This window comes from Uloborus diversus, chromosome 9 (assembly GCF_026930045.1).
Source record: "Uloborus diversus isolate 005 chromosome 9, Udiv.v.3.1, whole genome shotgun sequence".
Taxonomy (NCBI): Eukaryota; Metazoa; Arthropoda; class Arachnida; order Araneae; family Uloboridae; genus Uloborus; species Uloborus diversus.
In genome coordinates this window covers 86739928-86754823 of record NC_072739.1, presented here as the reverse complement: position 1 = coordinate 86754823, position 14896 = coordinate 86739928, and the positions used below count along the sequence as shown (strand labels likewise).

The 14896-nt window shown below is 33.5% G+C and overlaps 1 protein-coding gene across 1 annotated transcript in view; it reads left to right on the top strand.

Annotated features, from left to right (window-relative positions):
• The window catches only part of LOC129229565 (nephrin-like), a 228269-nt gene that overhangs the window by 137733 nt on the left and 75640 nt on the right, over nucleotides 1-14896 (top strand). The window contains exon 3 of the mRNA XM_054863892.1: nucleotides 12837-12958. Within this exon, the coding sequence (XP_054719867.1) occupies nucleotides 12837-12958 (122 nt within the window). The remainder of the gene's footprint in view (nucleotides 1-12836; nucleotides 12959-14896) is intronic.

Below are 14896 nucleotides of genomic sequence, written 5' to 3'. Positions count from 1 at the left end.
GAGCAATAAGCAACTTGCATTAGGTACTTTCATACTTCGTATTCAGGTACACAGTAATATCGCGCTTAATATGATAAAAATCACTTAAGAAACATTCCTCAGGAAACGGCATCTTGTCCCACACGTGACGCCTCATATATTTTAATTAAAATAGTAATTTAAAAGAGTAACGAACAAAATTTTGTTGCTTAACAATTTACAAACTTGTGTGCGATTTTAGAAACAAAATATTTCGTCATTAGCTTTTAAAGTTATTACATTTGAATACAATATATGAACCACCACGTGTGAAACAAAGTGGCTACTTTTTCGTGGAATGGCCTATACGCACCGTATAGCACAATTAAAAGCAAAACGTAAGAACTTGCTAATATGCACAAAAAAAACAAAAAAAAAAACGTTTTTTTACGAACAACCCTCTAACAATAAAAAAGATTTATCTCGCGCATGTAGGTCAAATCAGCATAAGTCTGTTGCTCATTTATAAAACCCTCAGTTCTGCACGCTTACGCACTCAAAATGTAAAGCCCTCTTTTCAACTTAACCCTATATATCGCTCACTTTTTTCAAAAACATCATGTCTAAAAATTTAGCGATTTTGAGGCATGCTTTTTTTAAGACTGCCATGAGTGAGTAGTGTATTTTTGCAAAAAAAACCGCAGACGAATCGACCAGTTTTTTTCTTTTTTTATGATTATTTGAAATTTTGGATCGTGAACTTTAATGGAACCTATCTTCTTCGGAAGACGTTTGGCACCCTTTTTTTTACTTCATACTATTTATCTTGATGTGTACTATCACACTTTGAAGTATTGCCCAGAAATTCAGAAACACCCTGTATAGCTTAAATAGATGTTGTCTTACTTTAAAACTTTAAAAGCGCTCTCCTGAAAAATCACGTTTTTTTTTTTTTTTTTGAGATATGACAGTGTTGAAAGGAGTGAGTGATATATGAATTTTACCCATCAGTCTATCCTACCGTTAACGTTTAAGAGAAAATACCTTCAAGGGAAAATATTATTATATTTTTCAAGAACAAAATTGATAAATCTCTACACTATTTACCTTAAATCTAAGGAAGTATTTTATCGTCAATTAAATAAACAATGTTCAGTTAACCATGTAAGATTTAATTAAAGCAAATATTTTAACATTTGTTCAAGTGAAAATATGTTTTCAGCATGTTTAATTGGAGCTTCTAAGTTTCCTTTCAGTTGAAAATTTGTTTGCACGGTGAAGAGAAAAATGTAGCATCTTTAAGATATTTGAGTGAACTTAAATTTAATTATAGTATCTTTTTCTGTTACAGTTTAAAGTTATCTTCGGATTTTTATTTCAAATGCGCATATGAGAGGAAGTGCGATGCCTTTAATATTTACATGCGTTTTAAGTACCAGACAAAAATATTAAAAAATCTTTGTTCAGGGCTATGTCATTTTTTAAATGCGATTTCTTGAAAAAATATTATTTTGATAAAACTGAAAATCCTATTGTAATTAAAAAAACGTATATTATACGGAAACTTAAGGTTACATAACATTAAAAAAAAATCATTGAATATAAGTAAGTTATCACCTACATTAAATCCTGTTTAAAAATTTGCTTGGCTTTAGGTGCGTTGATTATTGTTAGATAATTATGAATAGATTTATTGAAAATTATGTGTATTTCAGTCAATATTTTTGATGATTATTCTTTCTAATACGACTACGAAATTATTTATAAATTTAGTTTCTATTAATCGTTTTGGAAGTGTTGTTGTAGTCAGCATTATAATTTGCAATGAGCTTTTGTGCTGATAATTATAGAATATCTTTGTAAAATTCTTCATTATTTTAGTAAGGGTCTAGCTATGAAATAAACCACTTTAACCTATGTATCATACAAACTTTACGTAAGAAGCAGAAGTCTTTAATGCTTTTTTAAAGATTTAGAAGCTAGAGGAGAAAAAATTGTAAAATTATGTTCTTTCTATATGAAAAGTACAATTTTCGTAAATCCGTTTATATACGGCTGCAGTTTATTGAGCAATCACGATTGCTAATTGTTTTCATTTGACCGTCCTTGATTTTTGGTTCCTTTTTCAGCCCCCACAATCCTCTGCAGGCGCAGCTCCCCCGGTCCTGGCAATCCGCTTTTCCTGGCCGGTGTCGTCCATGTTTTACGCACACGCACGCTCATACACATACACACACACGCCTTTACACGCATACACTACGCACATGCCAACGTGCATACAAACAGGTCTACGCACACACACAAACACACAAGCCTACACATACACAACTATACATACGTAAACGCCTAAGAGGAGGGGCAGGCTTGAAGGGACAGGAGCTGTTTCTAGAAACAAATGAGTAGGGTCCTTTTGCAACTCGTGATTGCAAAAAACATAATTTGAATTCAAAATTTCAGAATCTAAATAAATTTTTATTATTATTATTATTATTGAAATATCCAGTCACCAATCCGAGTCGTCTTAAAGACTTACTTCACTTATCTACACGTTTTTAGCCTTTTTTCTGGTAAAAATAAAACAAAGACGAAAAAAAAGTTTGAAGTGAAGCTTTTTGCAGATTCTCTATGAATAAAATAATAACACAAATATTGAAAAATTAGAAATTGAAAAGGAGTTTTTTAGATGGGAAATTTGTTTGTCTGGCTGTCAATATGTCTGCCCCCCCCCCCTTTCATCCATTGTATTTTTCAGTGCATAGTCCGATTCAAACAAACTAAAGGGCTGATCCAGAAATGTTTCAAGGAGGGGGCGGTAGATTTTGTAACTTACCTCTTACAACGTATTTGTTTTGTTAATGCATGAGGGAGGGAGGGCTTAAAGCTGATACCGCATTTTGACTGAAACAACTAAAATATAGAGATTTAGCCAAGGAAGAATAATTCCGGGGAAATTTTTTGAAACACTCCCCCTTACTTTTTTCTCCCCCTTACATCGAAGATAGTATTTGTCTAAAATTGCGCTTTTTGGAAACTCAGTTCCCAAAACTACTGGAGAAAAGTCACTGAACCTTTAATTTAATTAACCTAAACTACCTGATATATCTAGAACCACACATTAAAGACTTAAAATTTTTGCATAATGCCAGAGGGGAGACCTTCAGACTCCTCCTAATAATATCGTTAAGGATCGTCTAAAATTGCCTTTTTGGAACTTAAATTCTGAAACATTTCCTGGAGGGAGATTCGAACCCCATTCCTTTCCTTAACGTCATCAAAGATGGCCTACACTTGGATTTCAAGACTTCCATTTGGAAAAAAGTTGCCGGTGCAGAATCCCTATCAAAGAAGGAGCGATCCCCCATCAAACATCCCTTGTATCCGTCCTTGAACAAACGTTTTTTGGTCGAAAGATCTCGGCGAGGACACCTCATTCCCAAATTTTACAACTGATTTGGAAAAAATTTCGTTCAATTTTGAACAGTTCAAAATACCTTAATATTAGCGCATACGGGGAAAAAATAGCGAAATAGAGACCCCGAGTTCAAAGACGTATTTGCTTCAAACAAACTTTATTGGAAAACACTTTTGAAAAAGAACGTGTAGAAAATATTTTTTTCATTTAGATACTTTAGAATATTTTTTAAACAGTTTAAAGTTTTTTAATATTAACGAAAACATGGAAAAGTATTTTGTGGCACAAAAATACTGAAAAAAATTGTGAATTCTGAACATAATCTTTTTTTTTTCTTTTTTTTTTAGTTTTAAGAAATACAAAAAAAGTTATAAATAAAAATCGATATACCAAATCTCGTAGACTTAACATTGACGTAAGATAGAGAAAAATATGACTGAATCAAGATAAAATAAATTCAAAGCTCAGATATTTTTCTTGAGCTGCAGAGTTGATGGAAAAATGACCAACTCCCTACTCCGACTCCTGGAATTTTAGTGCTTTTGACTCCAACTCCAACTGCTATTCTGCAGCTATGGCTCCTGTTGTGAAATAATGATTGTTAAGGTTATTAGTTCTTATTTTCATTCTAAAGCTTTAATTTATTTATTACATTTTTGGTCACACAAAAAAGGGACTTTGGATTGCTTTTATTTAATGCAAAGAAGAACTGTGCAGACCTTTTTTTTTGATGAAAATTATTGTTTTAAAATGACATGTTGCTATTTACTTATTTACTGTCTAAAATATATACTATAGTTTTTCTTTTATTTTTGGAAAGGGGGAGAAATAAAAACCACTGAAAAGAAAGAGCAACATGTTTTTTTTTTTTTTTTTTTTTGAGGGGGGTGAGGGGATAAAAAGTATTTGTTTTGTTGTGCTTTTTTTTCCTTCTTCTGAAATCTGTTAAAAAATGTTCTTATAGAAAAAAATGCATTAGCTGCATTGTTTAAAAAGCGCTTTATTTGTTCGTTTTTGTTTGTATTTTACGCATCTATTTCCCAAGATGAGAAAATAATATTTAGTTTCTACAAACTAAACCAACTTTTAATGTTAAGAAGGTATGTTTGACAGAATGTGCAGTCTTGGATAATCAAGAGAAGATTTTCCGGATGCTAGAAAGTCTATGTTGATGTACGGAAATGTATGCTCGTTTAGTTTTGAGTGAAACTTGCTGCTATGTATGAGTGGGGAAGGTCTCAATACTTGTTTTTAAAAAAATCACTGAAAATTTACTATGCGTATTAGAAAAAAAAAAAAGAAAAAAAAAAAAAAACCTTCCAGAAAAAGCAGACGACTTGTTTATAATAAGACATGAAAATAACAGAAAAACAACAATTTCTCATGTCAGGGGAAATTCAAACTTTAAGGTGACAAGTAATTTCAAAGCTGATCAAAAACAATTTTCTTAATGAAATTGAAATTTTATTAAAAAACCGTAGTTTAGGAAAGTAACCTTAATTAATTTATCAATTTAAACGCAACCGAAGCTTTGAGATTCAATATAGAAAACTTTTTTTCAAACTTCTGTATCAATTAAGTTAATGCTCGAAATCAATTTTTTCGTAAAAGTGGTTTAATATAAAGTGTTTCTTTAACATTTTCTTTTCAGTACTTTAATCTACTAACTGCAGTTTTTACTCGAATCTTTACTTCGTATTAAGTTCATAGTATATTCTTCTTAGAAAATTCACCTTAGAATGTGCATTTGAATACGAATGATACAGGGTTTCCTGAATTTGACTTATTTCAAAAATTTATAACAGGAAAGCTGTTAATGATAAAAAAAATATTTCTTGCAGAAAATTTATGTCGTGGGCCGTAAATTCTCTCCCCTACCCGGAATTCCAAAATTTATTACAAAATTTTCCAATAGATGGCGTTGCAGATAATAAGCACGTAAAACGAAGAAAGATAGAAAACCACATCACAATTTTTCGAAAAATGTTTTTAATGAACAAAACTACATAACAATATTTTAAAAATGTTGACCGGCAGCCGCAATCACACGTCGCAAGCGGTAGAAAAATCGGTGAATTTGAATTCTTCTTTTTTGACTTATAGGATTATTATTTGCAGCGCCATCTATTAAAATAATTTGTACTAAAATGACCTCCAGAGAGAGATATTACAGCCCACCACAATAATTTTCTGCGAGATTTTTTTTTTTTTTTTATCATCAACCGTTTTCCTGTTATAAATATTGGAAAACTGTTAGTCTGTTTGAGGACACCCTGTAAATTTACAATAGTACTTAATGTATATTACAATACTTTTATGTTTTTCGTCGGAATTACTAATATCAGTTTTCTTAGATGAAAAAAAAATAAAGAAAAAAAGGGCTGTGTTCGAGTAAATATTTATTTTATCTCAGTCCTCATAAACTCATATCCCAATCTGCAGAAATTGTTTTCCTATCACTGTTTTCAAAGATTAATTCTTCATTTTTGCGAAATTTGGTTTTTGAATTTTCGCCGAGACATTTGAAAATGCTCCTCGTTATTAACACTCAATTTTATCCTGACCCTGTCAATTTTATGGATCTGTGTACTAGTGACGTCAAGCTATAGAAAATATAAGAAACAAATAAATGCTACATAAAAAAAAACTGGTAAAAACAGAGTGTGGTTGAGCAAGAGACATATTGATAAAAAAAAAACATTTATTGGTTTATATAACATACAAAATTAAAAACGAAGCTCACTGAGCTGATCAATAAACTTAACTTAAACATCTGATCAGACATTACATCATTCACTCTATCACCAGTGATCAAATTCTTAATTCCATACATATATATAGCAGTAAAAAATAGCTACGCCATCTGGGCAATTTACATGTTGTTTTTTGTGTTTTAAGTTTGAATACTGCTATAAACTATAGATTGCTGAGTAATGTAACAATCTTAAACTTCTTAAAGAGCGAATTCACTAGAATAATGGGAAAATTGAGCTTAAAGGTTTTGCATAGTTTATTTCGCTATAGTTGCAAACTGATCTGTCAATAGGTGATGCGTCCACAAGTGATCATACGCAACGATTTGTCCACCATTAGAATCATCTCTAATGCTTTACAAATAATGCCTCAGTATCTGCAATAATACCTTAGCAATGTATATTCAAAAGAATGTAATACCATGCACCGAAACTCTAGTTTGTGACAATGTATAACTATCTGTGACTTGCCTAGAACTAAGACTATTCGGTCAATTTTATTGAAATTCGGCGTAAAATTAGTTTATCGCCGAGGGTTATGCACTTCGGAGATATTTCTTAAATTCGATTTTGTTGTTTTTAGTTTAATATATGAAGCATACAATTGTTGCTCCCACATAAACAGCAATTTTATACCTTACCATTTGAAACTTGGTAACATTGAAAAACCCATGTAAATACACCATTGGGAACTTTTCTCTACGTTCCATAACTCGAAACTCGCAAATTAACCAAAAAAGAGTGATAAGTATTTTTAGGTTAGTGAAACAAAGTCTTCATATCGCTGCTTCTTTTTTTTTTTTTTTTTTTTTCAGTCTTCGTTAGAAATTGTCCATTAGCTCGTTTACAAAAAGAATACAATGACATAGCTTACTACCAGGAGTAGGGATTTTCAAAAGCTGGCGATCTGCAGTTGGCCAATGCCTCTTCTAAACCGTCCCTTTTGTACCTGTTACGGAGAAGGACCAAATTCCAACCATCAATCATCAGTTGTTTTCCCTTTAATATGGAATTTTCTTATCGCGGTTTTAAAGCACCTGCCACGAGATGGCGTTTTGTCGAGGTGAATCGGCTCTATATCTTAAACGACAAATATTATCTTTGGCGCTCTTAAAGCAAAAAGCTTCGACCAATTCAATTACTTTTCATTTAGTGGCCTATAAGCCTACTTTTCACCAATTAAAGCAGGTAAATTACTTGTGGTACATCGCCCAGTATCGGTACATTTACCTTAATTTGTCAAAAGTCAGGCTTTCACCAATTAAAGCAGGTAAATTACTTGTGGTACATCGCCTAGTATCGGTACATTTACCTTAATTTGTCCAAAATCAGGCTCATAGATACAACGTCGTCAAAACCTATACCTTTATGAAAATTTCATGTTGCCAGACCTAACATTTTCGCAGGAGGTGAACTGCACACATAATCATCGTATTTTTTTTGTATGTATAGAAAAATGTGTGTCTAATACACTAATTAAGAGATGGAAAGTATTTTCCCAAATATCTCGGGAAATACTGGATAAAAATAAATGAAATTCGGTATGGATATAACTTATAGTGCGACAACAGTGTGAGCAAAGCAAAAATTAAAGTGCCATTCATTGTCAAGAGTTATTGCCAAAAGTCCAATGTGCACTGAACTTCAGGATGAAAGATGGCAATGAAAGTGAGGCTTGTATGGTGTGTGGCCGCCTCTAGTATGGTGTGCGGTCGCCTCTAGTATGGTGTGCGGTCATCTCCGACAGATAGACAGCATCCACAACGAGTGTGCATGCTGTTAATAAGAGAGTTCAGGAGTGATTGTGGAAGACCCTCCCACTCCTCCACCAGAGCAGTTTTTAACTCCTAAATGATTCTGAGTGGGGTTTAGAGTATCTGAGTGGGGTTTAGAGTATCGCAATAGCCCTCCCAAGAGCATCCCAAGCATGTTCATTAGGGTTCAGGTCGGATGATTTGGCTGGCCAATCCATTCGATGAATATCTTCGCTTTTCAGATACTCCTCAACCTGGGACAGCCCTATGTAGTCGGCATTATCGTCCATAAAAACGAATTCAGGGCCAACAGCACCCCTGAAAAGACGCACATAGGGTTGTAGAATCTCTTTCCTGTACCTCTGGGCATTCACGGAATCAGTGTCAAACACATGGAGCGGTGTGCGGGTATCTTGCATGAACCCTGCCCAAACCATCACTCCTCCACCAGCATAATGGTCCCTTTCTATGATATTACTGGGATGGTATCGGATCCCAGATTCCCATCATATAAATATTCGCCGAGAATCAGGTTCTAGACAGAATCTGGACTCATCTGTGAAAAGAACGATTGGAGGTGTGACCAGTATTGGTGCTGTCTGCACCATTGTACGCGCTGTCTTTTGTAGGAAGGTGCAAATGGCGGGCTTCCTGGCATACAACCCTCTTTCACCGAGCCTCCTGGCAACTATCTTCCTTGAAACTAATTTGTATAAAGCACCAGCGAGGTCCCTAGACAGTTATGTCGCTGTAGACATCATCTGGCGCTAGGTTGTAAATAACAAATAGTGGTCTTTATTGGGCGTTGTTGCTCTCAGACAACCTTGTCCTCGTCTTCTTGACACTTTCCACTGTTTTTAAACTGATTCTACAAATTCGAAACACAACGCTTGGAGTTACACCCAATTCTCTAAGCAGCCTGAGATTAGGACTGTCCTGCCTCAAGTCTACCCACAATTCTCCACCTCCCACCTTCGCCTAAACGATGATGTTCACTTATTTCACCCAAAAATCAACACAAACAACAAGATTATTCAAGAAACACAACACAAATCGTTACTTTGTTGTAGAATGGAATGAGCTGAGAAGCTGGCTGCAGACTTTTATACATCTTGCTGCCTTAGCAACGCCCACAAGAATACATAACCTTATCTCAGCAACGCCAGCACCATAGTACTATTATATGGCAACCAACTGTCCCGGTTTTATGTGATATTTTATTAAAAATGTGTGAAAATGCCTTCCATCTCTTAATTTTGTCCATCAGTGTAGTATACCAGTTACACCATGTATTGCATGTCAGGATCTGTAACTAACCACGCCTTCAGCTTCTCCTTTTCAATGTGCCTGCATAAAACTAGTGTTACTTACAATTAATAAAATATTAATAATACGTTTAAAAATATCGTAATTTTTTTGTTTGAATCGGAGAAAACGTTGCATAGTGAACACATGAGGGCCGTGGTATCCCGATCGGTAGAGTGTCGGATTCGGGACCGGAGGGTCCTGAGTTCGAACCTCGATGGTCGAAGATCCACCGTCGTCATTAAAAAAGACTGGGCGACGTTAAATATGCTCGTGGTCTCAATGTCCTCCAAGTGAAACGATACCTCTGGGGTGCTAGCACCAGACAGCTATTAGCTCCTGGTCTAGTTCTAAATTCTCATTAACTGTTCGATCCGGTGATGGTGCTGCCATCTATCGGTATAAAAAAATAATGGAGGCAAGGCACTTAGTATGCAGTCCTCGACATAAATACTGTTGTAGTCAGTTGTGACTCGGAATCGAATCGTAGTGAACCCATGAGAAAGCAATCCCTTTATACTGTAGGGAGCAAATTCCAACAAATAATTAAAAAAAAAATATTTACAAAGATGTGTTTTTTTAAGAATTTAAAAAAGTATTACTAAGCAAGACTTTTGGAGCTGTATTTGTTTATTTATTGCACCTTGAAATGGAACAGAATTTTCTTTTGTTAATATGTGTTAAATTAATTCTTCTGTCATTTTTGCAACAAATGAGTTACAAAGCAAAATATTAATCACAAAATAAATAGAAAAATATTAATAATCAATTAATAAACTATTTGAAACGGCCCCATTTATAGTCGAGAATATCTGGTAATATTTATGCTTTGCTGTACACCAAAAATTTGTTTTTGTTATCAGTAAAGAACATTGTTGTAATTAGGCAAAAAATATATTTTGTTCGATAAAAGTAAAAGTTGGAAAACTATATTTTTTTAAATGATGTATGCGTTGGAAAACATTGGAAGACCAAGAAAAAACGAGCTAGAAGAAAGCTTATCGCTTTTATTCTATTGTTTGATGCATATTACTGCGTCATCATCAATCACAAAAAATGTCTGACGACTCTTATCACATCCTAACATAATAGAACTGCTGTTCCCTCTTTTATAATGCTATTATTATCAAGCTATTATAGGATATTATAGGAGTAAAAAAGCTATAGCTGCTTTTATAGCTTTTTTACTCTTCCTTATGAATCTGAAAGCAGAATAGAGCACATTTAAAATTAATTAGACATTTACTTATTTTTTATGATGCTTTTTTCTTTTTTGTTTTAGAAGGATGTTTGGTTTTTGGAAGAAAAATACTTATGTAGTTAATGGTTTTCATGATTATAAATGCCTAAATAGTCAATCATTTTAGATGAATAGCGTTATTCGGGTCATTTAAAACACCACTGAGTTTTATCAACGTTTCAATTCGGAAAATCACATGTTTTTGGGAGATTTAGAAATTAAGCGAAATTTAGGCGTATACAGGTAATTCAAACGTCACAGAAAGAGAGAAAATAAAAAAGGAAATTTGAATTTTTGACATCATGAATCCAAATTATTCTTTTCACAATCATGTATGTGTGTGTGTATGTAGACGTGCGTGCGCTGTGTGCAGGCATGTTTGTGTGTAGACGTGTGTTCGTGTGTGTATGTAGTGGTGTATGTGCGTATGTAGTGGTGGGTGCTTGTATGTAGTGTTGTCTGTGTGTATGTAGTAGTGTGTTCCTGTATGTAGTGGTGTGTGTGTGTGTGTGTATGTAGTGGTGTGTGTGTATGTAGTGGTGTGTTCTTGTATGTAGTGTTGTGTGTGTATGTAGTGGTGTGTTCTTGTATGTAGTGTTGTGTGTGTATGTGTATTCATTTTATTTAAACTCCACCAATCATAACCGTACCAACCCTAGTGAGGATTTACCGGATGTGGTAATTGGAGGGAACAGAACAGTTCATGAGCAACCAAGCACTCGCTGGAACAGTTTCGATATAATACAGAAACACATACAAAAGCATAAAAACATTAAAATAAACTAAAAATACAAGTGAAAAGGAAATTGAATGAGATTGGGATGGCTGGTAGTAAACGGCAGTAAAAGTGTGTATATAGGCGTGTATGTGTGTATGTAGGCGTGTAGGTGATGGACGCAACTGCCCAGGAGGAGCGGATTCCGGTAGACATGGTGGAGGCCCAGGGCCAGAGGAGCAGCACACGGAGATGGTGGTACTAGCAGAAGACTCGGGGACGAAAATGAAGGGACACGGACGTCATTTAACCGTCTAGTAAAAACAATAAGCAATTCGTAATTGCTCAAAAATTACACGAATTGAAATTTTAAGTGTGTTTTGACCAGCAAGATACATCATAATATGAGGACGGCAATCAGGGTCGAAATTTTTTATTTTTAGAAAATTTAAATTTAGTACCTGTAATAATATTTTAAGATGAAGCATTTGTGATCTTTTTTCAAAAATACGAATAATATTTAATGACGAGAACTATATTTTATTTAACACTAGTGGTACCCGCACGGCTTTGGCCGTAGTAGAAAATTAAAAGGTCGTTTGGTTTGCCTGTATATTTACAAATAATGGATGATGAATTTCTCGCCGATTTGCTATAGCTATTAGCTCGCTCATGCTACGGTTCCACGTTATGTCAATCTGGTAATCTAATCTTCCACGTTATGATAATTTTCTTATTAAAATGTTCGTAAAATTAGAATATAAGAATAAAAAAAAATCGAATTTTCGAAAAATCGCTTCGAGATGCACACCCACATGCTACAAACTAACTTTGTGCTGAATTTCATGAAAATCCGCCGAACGGTCTAGGCGCTATGCGCGTCACAGACATCCAGACAGAGAGACTTTCAACTTTATTATTAGTAACTAGTGGCACCCGCACGGCTTCGCCCGTAATAGAAAAATTAAAGGTCTTTTGGTTCGCTTGTATATATTTACAAATAATGTATGGTGAATTTTCTCGACAATTGGCTTGTACCGACGTTACAGTTCCACGTTATGATAATTTCGTATCTCACCCATTGGCTTGCGCCCATGGTACGATTCCACGTTATGATAATTTCGTAATTTATGATAGTTTTTTTTTCTTAAAATTTGAATTAAAAAAAACCACATCGAATTTTCAAAAAATCGCTTCGAGGTGCACATCCCCATGCTACATACTAACTTTGTGCCAAATTTCATGAAAATCGGCCGAACGGTTTAGGCGCTATGCGCGTCACAGACATCCTACAGATATCCTACAGACATCCTACAGACATCCTCCGGACAGAGAGACTTTCTGCTTTATTATTAGTAAAGAAAATCGGCCGAACGGTTTAGGCGCTATGCGCGTCACAGACATCCTACAGATATCCTACAGACATCCTACAGACATCCTCCGGACAGAGAGACTTTCTGCTTTATTATTAGTAAAGAAGATAAAGAAAACAAGTTTTTCAAAACCATTGATAGGGAAATTCTTTAATGTATCCCTTTCAAAATGTAAACTCATTTTAATTAACTCGAATGTAAGCTAACGTTCTTTCGTGCAATACATTAGCTCTATTCTAGAGTGTTTGATAACGATATTTTATGTTTGGATGCATTCCAAAATTCAAAAAGAATGAAAATCTCATTAGTGTTATCTTCTTTTTCAGGTTTTGACGCTGCAATACCTGGATATTTGCGGTACAGTATGATTGTGGATGCGCCTAAGGGAATTTATAATTTGCGTATACATAATGTTCAAATGGATGATGAAGCCGAATACCAATGCCAGGTAACATTTCATTTTTGCTATGAAAAATCCCAATTATTTCCAAAACTAAATTAGTTTTGATAAGTGGAACCTATTTTTCTGATAACACACGAAAAATATTCTGAACTATACGTTAATTATATTACCTTGTGAAATAAATGCGAAATTCCAAGAATAGATATACGTCACTGAGATAAGATCAAATACAGAACTATTTTAGTTTATTAATGAGAGTGGCTATTTTTCTGCAAATAAAAGATAAATTAGGACAAAATTATATGATTTGTTGATATATAAAAAAAGGGATTCCGAGGTAAGAAAATATAAATTAATAAATAATCAGTGAAATGGAAACAATTCTTCCCTTTTTAAAGAAATGTCAACCAACAAACAGTTTAAAAAAGGGAAAACTTTCGTTCAATGCACTACCATAGAAGATACATTACTGTTAAAATTTTAAAGAAAATCAAAGTTTGACGTCAAAGTGACTGATTATGCAAAAAAAAAAAAAAATAAAAAAAAAATAAAAATAAAATAAATAAATTAAAAATGGCACACCAACTGCTAAACTAAAAAGTTAAAATTATCAAAACAAATTGAAAAATGTATTTTTTTACTTCTCAAATACGGTGTTTAATATAAAATAGACTTTAAAATAAAATCATATAATATTTAGATGTTCAGTACTTTCTGACACAATTATTTAAGTGCAATGAAGGAAGAACACAAAATAACGTTTCAGTTTTCTGTAGGATTAGTATGTTTGCCTTATATAAAAATTATACCCTTCCTGAAGTTCAAATGATTAGTGCATTTGGCAACACACATCAATGTTATATTAAATTATCAATTACCAATGCATCATTTTAACATGAACGGTAAATAACATTTTTACCCCTTCAATCGGAATTATGAAATGATAAACCAAACATGTTTATGTTTTGTACACAGTGTACAATGGTAAAGAGTATCTTGTAGATAAAATTTCAAGTTTGTAGGCAAAAATTTTAAAGAGTTATGATACGTCCAACACTCCGGGCTAATATTTTTTAATTAAATATTTCAGATAAAAAAAACGACGAAATATCAAACGAACTTTATTGTAGAATGTTTTCCAAATAATAATAAAACATAATATAGGCCTTTGAAATAATTAATAAAAAATTACATATTTTAAAAAAATCAGAAAAAACCTTGCCTTTGCGACGAGAATCCATAGTTAGAAAAATAACCCGATCTCTATATGTTACAATTTTCAACCCCCAAAAACGAAGAATTTTTCACGGATAATAATAAGCAGAATGTAAAAAGTCAACTACGAAAAAAGAAACCAAGTAATTTAACCAATAACTAAATGATTAGCAGCTTATGTCCGGTATACCAGACCCCAGGTCTGAAGGGGTTAAAGAGAAATGTTGTATAGAACAATGAAAGTTCACAGCAGTCGTTAAACTATGCAGTACGTTTCGAGATTTAAGCTTGTTTATAAGTACGTGCACTGCTAAATGTTATTTGAATCTACAATTTTAATTCAACTTCAATATTGCCACAAACAAATTTACAGAAAAAACCGGTTATCTTTAATTTTGTTAGTAATATTTTTAATAAAAACTCATTCAAATTTCCAACAAAATTTTTTTTTTTGTTGGATAACGAATATAAAAAAAAGAAATCACATTTTTGAAAATGCTTGCTAAATGATTAACATTTTTTAGAAATCGTAGGCTTTCATCCATATAAACATGGATTTTTCTACATAAAAAAAGAGCGAAATTAGCAACATTATATCAAAGAATTCAGAAAAAACATTTTTGTAAAACTCTTAACAACCAGAAAAGTCTCCCATCATGTTTCCCTTTATTCCCCGCTCAGATAACCCTATTTCCAAAATCAGACATTTTGAGCTTAAAAAAGTACTCGCAATCTTGTTAATTCGAGCTAATTAGATTTCCCCAGAAA